A 17,568-nucleotide genomic window follows, 5' to 3' on the forward strand; every position below is an offset into this window, starting at 1 on the left:
GCCTTGCATGGTGTGCCTGTAATGCTGGGTTCATGTGTGTCCTCTGCTCCTGGGGGAGCTCTGAGTCCCTGGCTGGTGCCTCTGAATGCTTCCCAAAGCTGCCAGCAGCCCTTCCCCATGGGGACAGTTTTGTCCCCACATCACTCTTGGCTGGCTCCAGCATGGAGACACTCATTAACCGTTTCACCTCCGGCTGACCAAGCTTTTTTTAAATTCATTTGTTTGTTTATTTAAACCAACATCTCAGGCGTGGGGCACTCTGGAACGTGATGTTTATCCCATCTTCTCCCACCCCTCAATGGCAGCACTGTCATTGCTGTAGGAGTTACCTGTCTGCAGGGAGGGTGCTGGAGGGACTCTGAGGAACCCAGAGCCCACAGCCCTCTGTTGTCCTCTGCCTTCTCATACTGATTTTCTGCCTCTCCTTTTGCACAGCTGGGACACCGAGGAGCTGTGCTGGGAGGACCCTGTCTGCAGGATGTTCTCTCCACCAAAGACCTCCCTGTGACCGGCGATGATGACAGTCCCGGCGGGACCTTGGGAAGCACTAACATTTCAGTAGCCCAGCACCCGTGGACGGCCTCTTACCCCTCCTTGTGCAGACCCCGCCCTCGCAGCGCTCACCGGGATGGTCTGTTAACCACGAGGAACCCTGCTTCTTTCCTCCTCACCCTTCCATTTTCGGCAGCTCTGGGATTTGTATGGCAGCAGCGTAACCGTGGAGAGGCCGGGGTATCACAAACTTATGGATTTTGATAAGAGAGGAGGGAAAGGGGAGCTGGAGGAAGGTAAAAGAATGTCCAAGACAGGTGGAGGAAGGAGTGGTCATGGAGGCCGGGGTGCTGGAACCAACTCGGGAGTCTTAATGGTGGGTCCCAACTTCCGTGTCGGCAAGAAGATTGGATGCGGCAATTTCGGGGAGCTCCGTCTAGGTGAGAAGGGTCATCTCTGTCCTCACTGTACCCACTCCTGCCAGGATTGCCCTGGCATCTCCTCCTGCAGCAGGAGCAGCTGGCACAGGCTGTGGCCATGGGCACTGGGGTGCTGACTGGCCACACAGAGTGGAAGCATTGCCCCTTGCAGGTCACCCATGTTCTGTCACAGAGGTTCCACTTCCTTCATCCTTTCACGCTGTGCTTGATCTACCAAGGCCCATCCCAGCCCAAAGGACTGATTGCAGAGGTGTTTCCCATCTCCTCCTATGCCTGCTGCTCTCTGGGTCTGTCAGGGAGAACGCTACAGGCTGGATCTGTCTGTTGTAACTGGTGGTGGCCATGGAGATCTGGGTGTCCCCCAAATCCAGGAACACTGAGTGAGGAAGGACTCAGGAAATGTCACTGTGTGCTCACCAAATCTCACCCCACTTGTGCTCTGGGCGTGCCTGGGGACGGGGATGGATCATGGGGGCCTGAGGGATGTTCACTCTGCTGGGACAAACTTCTAGGGAGGGGCATCCGTGTTTTATCCTGGGTAAATTCTTCAGTTGTTGAAACTGGTTGTTTGAGAGACTCTCCTGAGATTCTGTGCAGGTCAGAGAAAGGGAGGAATAAAACACAAGCAATTCCATAGTCACTTTCCATTTTGAACCAGTTTTATCAGGAAACCCCTCAAGCAAACTCCTGTTTTGGAGGGTGGGGAGGTTGCTCCTCTCTCAGGACTGGGAATGTCCCTGGAGACTTTAAAGCTGTTAACCCTTTGCTTGGCATCAGGCAGCTGGGAGTCGTCTGGCAGGGCCAGGCACCTCTGTGCCAGCAGCACAGTCTGGATGTCTCCAGGAATGCGTGGGTGGAGTCCCTGCCAGCTGTAGCACTGGCCTTGGCTGTGAGGGCTTTGGGAAGGGGTTTGTGCTCTGGGAAGAGAGGCAGTCCCCAGAGCCTGTGACAGCCACAGGCCTTGTTGCTCTGTGATATTTTAAGCAGCGCCTTCTCAAACCAAGCTCTGAGCTAAACCTGCCCTGAGCTCTGAGCTAAACCTGGGCTGACCATGGGCCTGGGGAGGAGCTGTGGCAGCCCTGGCTGGGGTGAGGTCAGTTCCCACCTCCCTCTGTGGGGAGTTAATGTCAGCTCTTCCTGGCGTGACAGACTGGCTGGTGCCAGGGTCCCCGCACTCCGGCGGGATCGCCGCGTAATTGCAGAGCTGGGGAGACGCTCTGGTGAAAATCCAGCCAAGCAGTTCCCCTGTTCAGCTGTCTCTCCTGCTGTCATGAGGAGCTCTGAGCCTTCCTCCAGACCCAGGGCTTGTGGAAGGAGAGGTACTGGGGGATTTTGCCACACCAGCTGCTCCTTTCAGTTCCCCGGGTGGATCTGGACGCTCCTGCTGCCAGTGCCTCCCTGCTGGGCCAGTGGACAGAGAGTCCTGAGCTGTGCAGGGTCCACCTGTGTCCTTGCACCTCTTTTTCCTTGCTTGCCACTGAGCATTCCGCAGTGGATCTGTGTTTCTGGGTGAGATGGAACCCAGGATCCTGCTCTAGGCAGGAGGCTGGGGCTGTGCTGCTTTGCCATGCTCAGTGCTGAGGGTCAGTGTGACCCCCCTGCCTTGGCCTCCCCCTCATTTTTCAGGGGCAGCACTGAGGGGACAAGTCTGACATGGGTCTGAGGGATATCTGTCAAACTGACAGTGAGGTTGCTGCAGGGACCTGGGAGCAGTTGGGCTGGGTTTGCTCGTGGCTGCAGGGACGAGCAGCGAGCTCTCGCTCCAGGGCTCCACAGTGGTCGATTCTCACAGCGAGAGTTTGTCCTTGCCACCAGCAAGAGAAGCTTCCAGTCCCTTCACGTGGCTTTTTTGCTCTGTCACACCCTGCAGTGCCTGGCCATAACATGCTGGAGGCCTGAGCACGAGATCTCATCACAGCAGTGGAAGCCACAGCTATGTGGCTTCTCTCCTAAAATCACATCTCTCTTCCTTAGGTGTGCCTCCAAACTGCATCAGGGCTCAGGAATGCTTTCAGGATTTAGGGATTCCTCCAGCTGCAGATGAATGGCAAGGGACCAGAGGGCTCCTGCTGTGAAGTGGTGGCATGAGCAGGAATGTTCCCCAGCTCTTGCTGGGCACACAGCTTTCCCCTGGGAATAGAGAATTCAGTCCTCAAGGCTTTAGAGGCCAAACTGCAGCTCAGTATTTAAAAGCTCCCAGATCTTCTTTGGCCTTTTCCCTCTCATAACAAAGGCCACGAGATCTTGGAAAAATGTACCTGGAGGTGACTCTCCAGCTCCCAGTGGTGGGGAGGGAGGAAGGGGACACTGTCTTCCCCAAAAAGGTACCACTTCGCCCTATTTCTCCACCACACCAAGGGGCACGTGGTGATCTGTCCTTAGGGTGCTTCAGCTCAGCTGCCCCAGGTAGAGACAAATGTCCACCCATGTAGGAGGTGTCCAAAATCAAGTGATCTCTTTAAAGATGAAATATAAAAAACAATTGGCATAAGGCATTTGTGGGAAGCCAGAAGGGGAATGACGTGGGCAGGAGTTGTGGCTGCCAGGGCTGTGCATTTGGATCCTGCTTCTCCTTGTCCCTGCTGGCCTTGGCATCCCGGGCAATGCAGGGACGTGGTGCCAGTCCCAGTCGGGCAGTGCTGCCAGCCAGTTCTGCACTGGACCAGCGTGACTGGAGAGCAGGGTGGCTGCCCCAGCCCTCTGCACAGAGGGGCAGGTTGATGTTGTGCAGGTGCTGGCTCCTGTTACCTTCTTATATCCTGGAGCTTCACCCTGAGCTGGTGAGTGCTCATCCCTCCCCTTGCCAGTCTCCAGCTGTGGTCCAGCGCCAGCCCAGCTCCTCCTGGGGCTTTCCAGCAGCATCCCAGGGCAGTGCCTGCAGCCTGCAGCCCCCTGAGCTCCCCCTGGCCACGTGCTGCCCACAGCCAGCCCCACTCCCTGCCAGGGTGGGACCCTGTCCTCTGAAACACAAGGCAGCAGGACGCTGGTGGCAGTGGGTGACATGAGGGGCTGGTGGCTCGTGTGCCCTGGCAGTGGGCACAGCTGAGCTGCAGCCCTGCCAGCTCCCTGCCAGCTCCCTGCACCCTGAGAGCAGGGCCAGCACACTCACAGAGAGGGTTTGTTGGAGCAGGTTCCTCTTAGCAGCTACTCAGAAGTGCTTGGGATGGGATGGGATGGATGGGCTGGGGTAGGGGGAGAGAAGAAAACCCAGAAAGGTGAAAACTGAGCCCAGAGCACCTGGGTGCTGTGCAGGTCCTGCCCTGGTGCAGGGCAGCCGCCTCAGAGCCAGGAATTGCCCTTAGTCCTGGCATGCTCCTGAGGGCCCCTTCCTGAGCCTGCCCTGAGGCTGGTGCTGCTGCCAGCCTGTGCCATGGAGCTGCCCCAGGGCAGCCTCAGCCTAGAGCAGGGTGCAGGGAAGGATGGGGGACCTGGCAGCAGCTGCTGTTTCTGTTCTTCCAGCAGTAAACTTCTGCAAATGTGCTTTTTGCAGTTTCTCAGTACCCACCCCTCTCCCCCAACCTGCTGTATGCATTGTTGCTGGCAGCCTGGAGCCACAGCAGCTGTTTTCCTTCAAAATTAAAAGCTGGAAATTAATTATCTTTTAGAGTAAACTTGGGATTTTGGAGGGAAGAACACGGAGGGTGAGTGTGTGTGCAGTGTGTGAGCCAGGAGCAGCTCACTGCTGCAGCTGAGGCAGGGCCGTGCCAGCTGTAGGGTCATGTGCAGGTGCTGGGGACATTCCCAAGCTCTCCTGAGCTGTGGCTCTCAGGCCTGTCCTGCAGCTCCCAGGAACTCACTGGGAGTTACCTGGGGCCACAGACAGCACCTTCTGAAAAAGTGTCTGGGCTCAGTGCCCTGCTCATGACACCTTTCTTGTCTTGGCTCTGCAGAGACCTCCCTGTGAGCACCTGCAGTGTGGCCAAGGGCTCAGCCACCTCCCAGAGGCTGGAGCCACAGACCCACCACGTGCCACAGGTGGCACATGGGTGTCTTTGGAGGCTTTGGGAGAGAGGAACCTACACCATTCCTGCTGCTCCTCCCTCCCTTGCTGAAGGCTCAGACTTGCTTTTCTTCCTGCTTGTTCAGAGCCTCCTTTAGAGAAGGTCAGGTTCTAAAATAACATTTTTTCTTCTGATGGTGTTAAAGCCCAGCATTCCACAGAGCTGTCGTTGCTTGGCCTGGTGCAGCCACTGTCACTGGAGCTGCAGTGCTGGCAGGGCTGGGCCTGGCTGCCTTTGCATGGAGCTGCCTCATCCCCTGTTCCCCCACTGCATTCCCAGCTCTGGGAATTCCCATCCCCGTGCCCAGGCTCAGCTCTGTGCTGCTGCTGCACAAAGGTGCCCAGTGTGGGCACAGTGCTGTGCCACGGGCTAGGGGCAGCCTCAGTGCTCCCTTTTCTCCTCACAGCAAGGAGCTGGAGCATGGCCAGGGACAGGAATGGGGCTGGGGAAGGGTCTGGAGCACCAGGAGAGGCTGAGGGATCTGGGAAGGGGCTCAGCCTGGAGAAAAGGAAGCTCAGGGGGTCCTTGTGGCTCTGCACAACTCCTGCCAGGAGGGGACAGTTGGGGGGGTCGGGCTGTGCTCCAGGGAACAGGGACAGAAGAGGGAACAGCCTCAGGCTGGGCCAGGGGAGGTTTAGGTTGGAAATTGGGAAAATTCCTTCACAGGAAGGGCTGGGAAGCATTAGCACAGAGTGCCCAGGGTAGGAGTGAAGTCACCACCCCACAGGCGTTCAAAAACATGTGAATGTGGCACTTGGGGACATGGGCTGTTGTGAACATGGTGGTGCTGCTGGCTCATGGTTGGAGTGGTGATCTGAGAGGTCTTTCCCACCATAAAGCTCCGTGATTCCCTGGCTCTGAGCTGCTTGGATGGGGACCCAGCTGGGAGGCAGCGCAGAGCCGGGCTGACGTGCAGGAGCAGGTGCTGGGCACTGCTGCCAAATCCCTGGGGAGGGACAGCAGGGAGAGCCAGGTCAGCTTGAACACACCCTGGCCCCAGGCCTGGCTGCCTGCTCCTGCCTTCAGCCTGCTCTGATCCCACTCTGCATCCTGCAGCTGCTGCCAGCTGGGTTTGAGGCACCTCCGGCACCGAGCCGGGCAAAGGCTCCTGCAATGCAAATATTTGCTTTCTGCCACCCGTCTCACCACTTTTCTCTTTTATTTCCTTTCAAAAGCACCTTTTGTGCTGCAAGTCCTGCCTGCTCTAGTCCTCCTAGGCACTCCCTGGGCTCTGGCACATTTTGGGTGTCAAAGCTGCCCCTTTGGGAGCACTGGGACAGAGCAGGGGGCTCCAGGAGCTGGAGTGGGGAGTTCCCTGCATGGAAGGAATCCTCCCTCCTTGCTCTTTTGCTTTTTCTTTTCTCTTGGTTTATTAATTTCATGACAGGCCAGTTCTGCTATCTGCACCTTTTTTAATTCAGAAAGGGGAAGCAGAGCGTGGTGTTTTCATACCCTCTCTGCTCCCCATCTTGTCCATCAGCTGTGTCCAAGCCCCCCAAGGAAGGGCTGAACCAAAGGATTTGGACCATTTCTGGGCTGGGAGAATGCTGCCAGCTCCAGAGCCTTGTTGCTGTAGCTTTCTGTGCCACCACTGTGTGGTGGGGACAGGACAGATGCCACTGCTGGGGATTCTCCTGCCTCCATCCCTTCTCCCTCCCCGCTGAGTCCCTTTTGCAGTGTCCCTCTGGCAGTTTTCCTGCCATGTTACATTTTTCCCCCTTCAAATCCTGCCTGACCTCAGGGAAAATCCAGCTGTGAGTTTTCTGATCACATGTTGCTGCCCTGAAGGCACCAGTAATTGTTTTGGACTGAACTGTAGGGCCCTGTGGAGCCATGCACAGGCCTGGGGGTGTCCCACCTGCTCCCCAGGAAATGTCAGTGTGAGATGGAACAAACCCCCTGGATGTGGCACAAGCTGTGTTCACCAGACATTCAGTTCCTCCCTCCCTCCCTCCCAAATCCCCTCCTCCCTAATCGCTGTGAACGGATTTGCTTTATGCAGAAGCAGCAGACAAAGTGGCTTGGCAGAGGTCCCCTGGGATGGGAGAGGGTCAGGGAGGCAGCAGGACTGAGCCCCTCCTTGGCTGCAGAGCCCATCCCTGGGAGGAGCTGCTCCATTAATATCTCCCATTCATCCCTCTTCCCGTAATCCTGCCGGCCGTGGCGCTCAGCAGCTGCCTCTGATGTCACCCGGGCAGGATTTATTGCTGCTTCAGGTGGAGAGCAGCAGTGGCAGCAGATGAAATCTTACCCCAGGAGGAGCTTGTTCCCTAAGCAAATTGCTTGGAGAAAATCCGAGGAGACAGATGCAGCTCGGCCAGATACCCACATGGCAGGCAGTGGGATCGCTGGGATCTGGAGCCTGCTGCCCTTAACCCCCCCTGCCTGGGCTCCTGCACCAGGAACACTCAGAGCTGCTCCTGCAGACCTTTAATCTTGGCCTTTATGGGGCCTGGGCTGAGGCTGTGCTGCTGCTTCCCAGGTGTGTCCCCTTTTCCTTGGCCCCCTGGTTTTGGGGGATGTGGCTGTGGGCCTGGGCTGAGGCTCTGCTGCTGCTTCCCAGGTGTGTCCCCTTTTCCTTGGCCCCCTGGTTTTGGGGGGATGTGGGGGCACTCTGAGCTCAACCTTCTGTGGTTATGGTGTGAAAAGTCCTGTGCAGGTGGGGAGCCCTCCGGGGGTCCTGTACAGGGTGCTGGCTGCCACGGCTGCTCCTTCACTCCCCTGCAGCCTTCAGCTCCCCTACAGTCTGGGACATGCCATGGATCTGCTCCTGGCTTCCCCTGTGCCCTTGGGTGGGCAGGAGCATCCCCAGGATGAGGTTGATTCACACACACGTACACAGAAGCATGTGACATTCCCAGGAGTGACCCCAGCTGTGGGGGACAGATTCCCACCTGCCTGTGATGCCCTCAGACCACTGCCAGCTGTGTCAGTGCTCCTGGGTGTCCTTCCTCCCTGCCACCCTTTGCAGGATCCCTCTGGCCATAACTCAGTGTCCCCCAACTCTGGCCATCCCTCCATAGCCCCCTCCCCTGTGGGGCTGGGAGAAGCACCAAGTCTCAGCCTTGTCCCTGCCTTGCCCAGTCATGTCCCTGCTGCTGCCCCCTCCCATCAGCCTTGGCTCCAGCCCCCAGGAGCCTCCCCATCCCAGAAGAATCCACATACCCCACCTGGGATAATTAGCAGGCATGTTGCAACTCCCCACAGTGGGTTCTGCTCCTGCTCATGCCTTGAGGCCCCTTCAGGTGTTGTGGGAGCTGCAGAACCTGTTCAGAATGTTTTTGAGCCCAGGAGCCCTCAGGGACAGCGGTGGATGTGTGGTGGGGGTGATGCAGGGACTGCTTTTCATCTCCTTTTTGTGTCTCTCCCCGCAGGGAAGAATCTCTACACAAACGAATACGTAGCTATCAAATTGGTGAGTGGCTGTCAAAGAGGGGAGTTCCTGCATGATCGGGGTGGGGGATGTTCCAGCCATTGGGAAGGAGGCTTCTCCCCTTTCTCCCATGGTGTTGGGCTGGGGTGTGATGGATGTGGTGGCTGGGGGGCTGTGGGGGAGCTCTGTTCCTGCTCAGAATTGAGGGCAGTCTGGGAACACTCATGACTGCAGGAGGGGTGATCCAGGTCTGGGCAGGGACGAGCTGAGTCTTGCTTCTCCCAGCCCTCACCATGGCCTGTGCTGTGCTCAGCCAGTGCCAGCAGCAGAGAGGGTGGCCCCACTAGTACCTGGTCCCATTAATGTTTTTCCCTCTCTGGATGGGATGATCTGGCTCCCATATGGGCTGATTTTCTCTCATCATCCCCTGAGGCTTCATCTCCATTTTATACCAGTTGCTCCCAACCCCAAATGCTCTCAGTCCAGCTTCTGCCAGCATGTGAAAGATGTGTCTGACACCCAGACCCCCTGAACATCCTGCTTCCTACTTAACTGTTCTCCTTTCTCTCCTCCAAGGAACCCATAAAATCCCGGGCCCCCCAGCTGCACCTGGAGTATCGGTTCTACAAACAGCTCGGCAATGCAGGTACGGGCTGGGCTGGGCTGCCCTGGGGAGCTGCCTGCCCAGGGCACTGCTGGGAGAGAGGCTTTCCCTAAATGTGACTCTGCAGCTTCACCAGGGCACTGCTGGGAGAGAGGCTTTCCCTAAATGTGACTCTGCAGCTTCACCCCCAGCTGGAGCTCCTGCCCATCTGCTCCACAGGGAGAGGCTGGTTTTACACAGGCGCCTCGTCTCATCTTTGATCTCTTTTGATTTAGTTCTTTCCCTCCACCATCCTGCAGCAGTCAGGGATGCAGATGGAGCTGCCTCCTTCCCCCTGCTGCCACGAGCAGAGCCATGCTGGCTGTGCAGGGAGGGCAGTGCAGGACATTCCCCCTCTGCAGCCCCTGTCCCTGTCTGGCAGTGGCATGGCTGTGACAGCGTGGCCCTGCTGCAGCCCTGCACAGCCCCTGCTCCATCTCTTGCAGAAGGAATTCCTCAGGTTTACTACTTTGGCCCCTGTGGGAAGTACAACGCCATGGTGTTGGAGCTGCTTGGACCCAGCCTGGAAGATCTCTTTGATCTGTGTGACCGAACCTTCACGCTCAAGACCGTCCTGATGATCGCGATCCAGCTGGTGAGTGCAGCCCTGCACAGCTCCCCTGCAGCCCTGCACCTCCCCTGCAGCCCTGCACAGCTCCTCTGCAGCCCTGCAACTCCTCTGCAGCCCTGCACCTCTCCTGCAGCCCTGCACCTCCCCTGCAGCATTGCACTGCCCCCCTGCAGCCCTGCACGGCTGCCCTGGGGAGCAGGGGGTGTGTGGGCACCGTGGGCAGGCAGCATGGGCATCCCACGGGGAATATGCTGGCACAACCCAGCCTGGCTCACCCATACCTCACCCCCTCCCTGCTGGGGGAGGGCTTTCCACCCTTCACAGCCCCTCTCTGAGCCTTGACAAGCATCTAAGTGGCCCAGAGCATCTCACTGTGTGCCCAGGGTGCAGCTGGCCTGGGGCTGGCTCCCATGGTGGGAAGGAGCCCATGTGCCCGTCCTTGGGGCTGAGGGGAGCAGGGGCAAGGTGGCTGGAGCAGGGCCCAGGGCAGGCGTGTGCAGGACACAGGGTGGGACTCTGCCCTGGCACTGACACCTGCTTTTGCCCCAGATCACACGGATGGAGTATGTCCACACCAAAAGCCTGATCTACAGAGATGTCAAGCCAGAGAACTTCCTGGTGGGGCGGCCGGGCAGCAAGCGGCAGCACACCATCCACATCATCGATTTTGGCCTGGCCAAAGAGTATATCGACCCCGAGACCAAAAAACACATCCCCTACCGAGAGCACAAGAGCCTGACAGGGACAGCACGTTACATGAGCATCAACACCCACCTGGGGAAAGGTGTGTGGGCACGGGCAGCCAGCCCTGCCTCCTGGCTGGAGGGGAGGGACTGCAGGGCAGGGGTGCCAGAGGTGGGCATGGGGACAAGCTGCCTCTCCTGCTCTTCAGGGTGCTGGCAGAACACATGGGGTGCTGCAGGATCTGGGGGCTGGACAGGGACAGTGGCTGTAGTGGGAACTGACCCATGTCTCTTTTTCTCCGTGCAGAACAAAGCCGCAGGGACGACCTGGAAGCATTAGGGCACATGTTTATGTACTTCCTCCGTGGGAGCCTGCCTTGGCAAGGCCTCAAGGTAACTGCCAGCTCCTGCTGCCCCTGGGCATGGCTTCCTGTGGGTGTGGCTCTGCCCTGGCATGGGGAGGGGAAGGTTTGGCCCCTGGGGTGTTGGAGGGTTAGCACCCTGCCAGCTCGGAGCCCCATGCCAGGCCCTTGCAGTGCTGAGCAGCTGCAGGTCTCCCTGTGTCCCCCCAGCTCTCACAGTGGCTGTCCTGGAAACCCTGGGGCTCCTCCAGAGCTGCCTGGGGAGGGAATTTCCTGGGAAGCAGTTACCTAGGAAAGGGGGCCCATAAAATCATGCATGGTGTGACAGCCCAGGGCAGTGCCTGGCCCCTGTGCTGACCTGCCCTGTCCCCGCCAGGCCGACACACTAAAGGAGAGGTACCAGAAGATTGGTGACACCAAAAGAGCCACCCCGGTGGAGGTGCTCTGTGAGAACTTCCCAGGTGAGAGCAGTGCCCAGCCCAGCCCCCCGCCCCGAGCCCCCTGTGCCCTGTCCCTGAGCCCCGTGTCCCCGCAGAGGAGATGGCCACGTACCTGCGCTACGTGCGGCGCCTGGATTTCTTCGAGAAGCCCGACTACGACTACCTGAGGAAGCTCTTCACAGACTTGTTCGAGAGGAACGGTTACGTGTTCGACTACGAATACGACTGGGCAGGGAAACCTCTGGTGAGTGCTCAGGGCTGGGGGCAGAGGGGAGGCACCCCAGGGAGCAGGGGCAGCGGGGTTAGTGGCAGCAGCCAGGGAGGAGGTGGCTCTCAGCCATCCCTGCCACACGCTGTGTCCAGGGGACCAGCTCCACCCTCCTCACCAGTCACAGCTCCAGGGCTGTGACACAGGAATCTGAGGCTTTGGAGCCAAGGGGACCCCAGCAGCCGAGCTGGCACCTCACTTTCTGCCATGGGTGCATTCCTTGGGCTCGCTGCAGCCAGATACCAAGCGTGGCACTGCTGGGGCAGGGGCAGTGATCAGGCCCTGGTTCTGGGGGGTTTTGCACGTTTGGCCAGAGGTTGGATCTGGCTGCGGGTGTTGGGAGGGCTTGGTGCTGCACTGACATTGTCCTTTGTGTCCCCAGCCCACCCCCATTGGCACGATGCACAGCGAGGTGCAGGTGCAGCCCCCGAACAGAGACAAAGCACAGCCACACACCAAACACCAGGTGAGCAGTGGCAGGGCCTGGCTGGGGCAGGGGCCGTGGGCTGGGCAGCTCAGGCTGCAGCTCCAGGGACGTGGAGCCAGCAGGGATGGTGGCAGGGACTGGAACATGGTTTACCCCCAGTGCTGTCTGTGGGAGAGTTCCCTCCCACAGCTCTGGGTCTGTGGCTCGCTGGAGCCCAGGGCAATGTCCCTGTGGCCTGGCAGAAGAGTGGGGGCTGTAGTGTGACTGGGAGGTGCCAGGCCTGGACATCAGCTGGTGAGGAGCAGGGTCCAGCCTGGGGTGTGGGGGAAAGCTTGGTGCAGGCTGAGCCACCTCTGCTAAGGACCCTGTCCCCATGGGGTGACTCGCTGCTCTGCTTGTGGTGCCCTTCCATTGATGGGACAGTGACATGGGACAAGGGAGGGCCGGCCTGGGGGGCAGCTTGGCAGCATTTTGCCCCATGCTGGGGTTGTCTTTGTTCTGGGAACGGGCAGGGCACAGTGAGCCCAGCCCAGGGCAGGGATGAGGCAGAGCTGTGTGGGAAAGGGGCCAGGCTGCTCAGAACTGCTCCAGTGCTGTGGCCTGTCCTGCCCTGGTGCAGGACACGTGTCTCTGGCACTGCTGCCACCGAGAGCAAACCTCATGTGTTTCCCAGCAGTCCTGTACAAGCCCTTGTCCTCCCAAACCTCCTTGGGGGCAGAGCACCTGCAAAGGGGCTGGAGCAGGGGGTGCAGCACCCTGTCCTCCCCACTCTGCTCCTGCCCAGCACAGGGAGCCTGGCACTCACCTGCTCTCACCGGCAGAGCTTCCTTAGGGAGAGGAAAACATCTTCAAATCACCTCTGGCTCATTTCTGGGAGCTCGCTCCCAGTAAGGTCTGCTCTGTGCCCCAGCACCAGGGAAGTGCCATGCTGGACATCTCCAGAGTAGGGGGAAGAGCAAAGCACAGAGCTCCTGGAGCATGGAGCAGCGTCCAGCCTGGGGACACAGGGTGTCCCCGCAGCTCTGGGGCCGTGCTGTGCTCACTGGGGCAGGGTTTGGCCCAGCCCGTGCCACACGGGCCGTGCCGGGCCCTGCGTCGTCCTGGGGATGCGGCGTCACCTGGGCCTGGCTGCAGCTCCGGCTCTGCTGCCCCAGCCCGCTCCCAAACACGGCCACCAGCCCTGCTGGAGCTGGCCCTGCTCCGGGGGCTGCGGGGGCTGGCCGTGGGGGTGTGTGTGTAGGTGGCAGGGGGACACAGACCCCCGTTGTCACCACAGGGACCGCTCTGGGAGCCACCAGGATGGTGCTGCACGGGTGCCCTCCGCAATCACCAACTCGAGCTGCTCCGGTCATGATTTTGCTTTTGCATGTCTTATTTTCTCGACTCCCTTTGCCACTTTTCCCACCCCTTCCCTCCACTTCTCCCTTCTCTTCCCCATTCTCCCTCTTTTCTTTTGTTTCTTTTCATTCTGTTCCTCCTGCCTGTCGCGAGCAGCCGCCCGAGGGGACGGAGTTGTGGGATCCTCAGGCCGGTGGGCAGCCTGCCGAGGAGCCTTTGGGAGCTCACCTGGCAGCCGGCAGGCTCGGGGGGTCCGTCCAGGTACACGAAACCACGCGCCTGGGGCAGGGGCGGGCACGGGAGGGAGCGGAGCCACCCTGGGCCGCGTGGCCGCCCGCAGAGCCGGGACCAGCCCCGCTCCCCCGCCCCGGGGCCACACATCCTGGGGCCTGCCCCGGCTGCAGCACGGACTGCCTGTCCCCGTGCTGTGAGGGGATGGTCACGGCTCGCAGACGAGGCTGGTGCTGCTTCCCAGGGGCTGCTGGGCTCCCCTGGTGCTGCCAGGGGGAATTAGAGGGTGGTTGGAGATGGATGGATGGAGGATGGATGGATGGATGGATGGATGGATGGATGGATGGATGGATGGATGGATGGATGGATGGCAGGCACACTGCAGCACGGCGGCTGGGTGGGCATTGCTCTGCCCCCAGTGCCACTCGTCTGAGCAGGGACTTCCCTGCGCCTCCTTGACTGGAGCCCTGGCTCCAAGCCCTGCTTCTCCTCCCTTCCTGGGCACTCCTTGGCCGTGTCCCTGCCATGGCCCTGCCTCGGTCCTGTGCTGGCGCCGTCAGCCCCGCGCTCGCCGCCTCCTGCCCGCTGCCGCTCAGCCCTGCCTTGGCCCGGGGGTCCCTCCCTCATGGATGGTGGGACATCCATGCCGGGTCCCCTGGCTGGGCCTGCGCCGCTGCCTCTGTCTGTGCTTCCGTGCCCGCCGCTCTTGCTCGTTCCTGCTGCTCCACAGTGACTCTGCTGGTGCTCGGCCCCAGGCTTGGGCACAGCTCCCGCTGGTGCTGTCACGGGGCCGGGCACTCCGTGGGGCCGGGCACTCCGAGGGCCCAGCCCATGCTCTGCCTCGCTCCTCCTGTCCCTCATCCCCTTCCTCCTCCCCACTCCTGCCCTGCAAACCCTCCTGCCGCGCTCCGCCTGTGCCCGGCACTGCGGGGTGATGTGCCGGTTCTCTGTGCTGGTGTCAGGGGCTGGAGCCTGACTTGGCCCTGCTGGCTGGGCACTGGCTGTCGGTGGCAGCTCCTCCAAGGGCTGGGGAAGGCCGAGGGTCCTCGCTGGGGCCGAGCAGCTTGGAGAGTGTTTGGCCTGTGCATCCCCAGGGAGCTCCTGGCTTTGCCTGTGGGCAGCAGGCACAGGATGGCGATTCAGTTGCCTTGGTGGCTTGGATGTCCTCGTGGCCCTGGCACTGTGGCTGACCCTGCTGCCCTGGTGAGTGGGCAGGAGCTCAGGGATGCCTGAGCCCACAGGGTAGGCACTGGGCTGAGTCTTGGTGCTAGGAAGCAGAAGTTGTGTCCAGATGCTCAGCTGTGGGGAAGGGCTCCTTGGAGCTGTCAGCTTTCCCAGGCCATGTCTCTCACCCACACTGGAGCTGGCTGCCAGCAAGCCCCTCTCCTGGTGCGGGGGCTCCCAGGAGCTGGGATCCTTCCAGGGGCGTTCTAAGGGGCTCAGAGCTCTCTGTGCAAGGGGGCTCTTGGGGAGAGCTCAGCACTGAGGCCGAGCACTGCCCTCACCACTGGGTGAGGGCACCATCCTGCCACAAAGGGCACTGCGGTGCTCCTGGGCAGAGCTGGTTGGTCTCCTGGGTGGCTCCTCTGCCCCCCAGGGAGGGGAAGGGCTGCAGACCCCCGGGCTGTCCCTGCTGACACTCATCTCTCCCCAGGTGATGAGCTCCACCAACGGAGAGCTGAACACAGATGACCCGACGGCAGGACATTCGAACGCCCCCATCACAGCCCCCACCGAGGTGGAGGTGACAGACGATACAAAGTAAGGCCCCAGCCCTGCTGCCCCAGGATGCCTTGTCCAGTGCTCTCCTGGGAGCCACAGCCCAGCTGTCCCCTGCCACCCCATGAGGGGTGTCCCTGCAGGGCCACCACCACCCCAGCCCTTCCACCTCGCCCTGCCCAAGGCTCCTGCACAGAGGGGCATGGATGGATCTGGGACTGCTCCTTCTCCGGAGTCCCTGCCTGGTCCTGGCTCATGGCCTTGTGTGCCACAGTCAGTGTCACTCCCCAGTCAGTGCCATTTGCTGTGGCAGGTGTCACTTTTGGTGGCCGTTGTGGTGCTCCCAGTCCAGCCCCTGCCATGTGCCAGGGGCACTTGGTGCAGCAGCTCTGCCCACGTGAGGCACCGAGGGGTTTCTGTCCTCCCTGCCCCGGGGCTGCTGCACCCTCCGTGCCGTGGCCCCGGGGCTGACGGGTCCCCTCTGTCCCCAGGTGCTGCTGTTTCTTCAAGAGAAGGAAGAGGAAAACCACCAAGCGTCGCAAGTGAGCTGCCGGCCGGGCGGAGCGGCGAGCGATGGCTCCTCTCCCTCTGGCCGAGGCTGGATGTTGCCCCGCGGAGCCAGCGGCCCCTCGGGCTGGACGGGGCCGGGGGGCCGGGCCGGACGGGTCCCCCAGCGCCCCGCGCGCAGCTGGGGAGCGGGGCCTCCCCAAACTGCTTGTCCTTTCCTCCGCCACTCGTGGCCGTTTACTCGAACCAAGCCCAACTTCGCTGAAGTTCCTGCGTCCGTCAAACAGAAAAAAAGAAGAAGAGAAAAACCCACGGCGTCACTTGCTTTGAGTTTATAACCAGTCTGAAATGGGGATCAACTACAGACTCTGACCCGTCGCTGTCAGAAGAAGATGAAGACAATTTCAAGAGCAGTGGGCTAAGGAGGAATTTTTTTTTTTTCTGTTGCTTCTTTGTCTCTTAAGTTAATTTAAAGTGAGTCTCGGTGCAGAGTGCTGAGTCGTCAGTCTTTGACCGTCATCTTCAGTGTTACCGAATTCTGCTCTTCCTTCCGGCCCCCCGCGGGTCCCCTCGGTCCGGCCGTCGGTGGCAGCGCCGGGCTCGCTCCGGCCCCGCTCGGGCGGGGAGAGCCGGGGCGCGCGGGGCGGGGAGAGGAAACGCGTTTACAGTTCATTTACGATGCACTTTTGCGAGCAATACAGGCGCCGTCCGGTCCCGCCGAGAGCAGGTCCGAGACTCCCAGGGGCTGGGGGACACAGGGACAGGAACGGCCGAGACCAAAGGGACCCATGAATGGCGGTGGCAAAGCAGGGAGGGGAAGCAAAGCAGCCTCGTCTCTGGTGCTGCCATGTCTTGGGGCTGGATGTTTCCACAACAGCTGTAGGTGCGGGCAGGGCTTGATCGGCCTCTTGGTTTTACAGCCCGAGGCCCCGCGGCCGCTCCGGGGGCCGGGCCGGGCGGTGCAGGGCGCCGGGGTGGAGCGGCTCTGCCAGCCGGGGATCCCCACCACGGCATCCCCGCTGTGGGCTCCTCCCGGCCTCTCCTGGGGCTGGGGGAAATGCAGGTTTTGGAATGACACACGGACACCCCGCACCCCCCTGTTCCTCGCCACCCCAGGGCACTGCAGCTCCCCACCTGACTGACCCCGTGCGCTGTCTGTGTATTGATCGTGACACTTTGGGGGGGGACACACACTTATCTTTACCAAAACCCTGTTGTTCTGCCCCAGGAGAAGGGGCTGAGGCTGTGCTGGGGGGGCGGGGGAGGGATGGGACCATCTGTGGCTGCTTTGAAACATTTGTCCAAACTGACCATCTCGGGGGGCTGGAGACCCCGGATTGTGGAGGGGCTGGGGGGGCCTGGGGTCTCCCACGGGGCCGTGCCCTCCCCACGGCCCCTCTTCATCCTGAATTCGGGATTGACCCCGGCTTTGGCTTGTCCGGGCTGCGGCCCCAGCTGCTGCTGTGTCCCTGGCCAGGCAGGAAGGGGACGTGCAACGTTTGACCTCGTGTCCCCAGCGAGGCGAACAAACGAATTTTAAAAATCGCCTTAAAATTTTCACTGGAAGTGGTCCCTTGTCAGCGCGCCGGCTCAGAGCAGCCCCGGCCGAGGCCGAAGAGGAGCCGCGGAGAGGAAGGGAAGCGGCCCCAGGGCGTGCCCGGAGTGCCCGGCTCCGTGCGCGCTCCCTCGGGGCCGGCCCGAGCCCGGGGCTCTCTGTCCTTCCAGCGAGGAGTCCAAATACTGCGATTGTACGTGAGAGCGTTTGTTCCATTGCGAGTTTAGTTACTGCTTTAAAACCAAGTGTACAGGTATGGCATTTCAATTTCTCTGATGCTTCCTGGAAGCCATAGAATTTAGGGGCTTTTTTTTAATAAAAACAAAAAAATAAAATAAAAAAAAAATCTTTAAAACCCAACACATTCTTCTGTGCTTCATTGTGTGGCTCCCAAGGGTGAGGACATTGCCCAAGCAGTGGGTGGGAGCAGCCCCAGCCCCTCGCAGGGACTCGCTGCCCTTTCCTGAAGCAGCAGGAGGAAAATCTCAGGGGGACAGGTCAGGGAACAGCAGCACAGC

The 17,568-nt window shown here is 60.4% G+C and overlaps 1 protein-coding gene across 2 annotated transcripts; it reads left to right on the forward strand.

Moving 5' to 3' along the window:
* The first annotated feature begins 408 nt into the window (after positions 1–408).
* Positions 409–17,410, forward strand: CSNK1G2 (casein kinase 1 gamma 2). 2 transcript variants are annotated; one of them, XM_039696673.1, is made up of 12 exons: positions 409–932; positions 8,308–8,348; positions 8,883–8,952; positions 9,396–9,544; positions 10,070–10,304; positions 10,511–10,596; positions 10,942–11,026; positions 11,101–11,249; positions 11,656–11,739; positions 13,195–13,299; positions 14,924–15,030; positions 15,480–17,410. In XM_039696673.1, the coding sequence occupies exons 1-12, from the start codon at positions 746–748 to the stop codon at positions 15,532–15,534; spliced, it is 1,353 nt and encodes a 450-aa protein (XP_039552607.1). In that variant the 5' UTR covers positions 409–745; the 3' UTR covers positions 15,535–17,410. The 2 variants fall into 2 exon arrangements, with proteins under 2 accessions (XP_039552607.1, XP_039552609.1); XM_039696675.1 differs by lacking the exon at positions 13,195–13,299 and having other exon boundaries at positions 410–932.
* The last annotated feature ends 158 nt before the right edge of the window (positions 17,411–17,568 follow it).

This window comes from Passer montanus, unplaced genomic scaffold, assembly GCF_014805655.1.
Source record: "Passer montanus isolate IOZ18808 unplaced genomic scaffold, ASM1480565v1 scaffold114, whole genome shotgun sequence".
Lineage (NCBI taxonomy): Eukaryota > Metazoa > Chordata > Aves > Passeriformes > Passeridae > Passer > Passer montanus.

Coding starts and splice junctions, on each gene's coding strand:
- CSNK1G2 (XM_039696673.1), top strand. CDS start 746: ATGGATTTTGATAAGAGAGGAGGGAAAGGGGAGCTGGAGGAAGGTAAA. Junction 8,953..9,395: donor CAAACAGCTCGGCAATGCAG/GTACGGGCTGGG, acceptor CATCTCTTGCAG/AAGGAATTCCTCAGGTTTAC. Junction 13,300..14,923: donor GGCTCGGGGGGTCCGTCCAG/GTACACGAAACC, acceptor ATCTCTCCCCAG/GTGATGAGCTCCACCAACGG.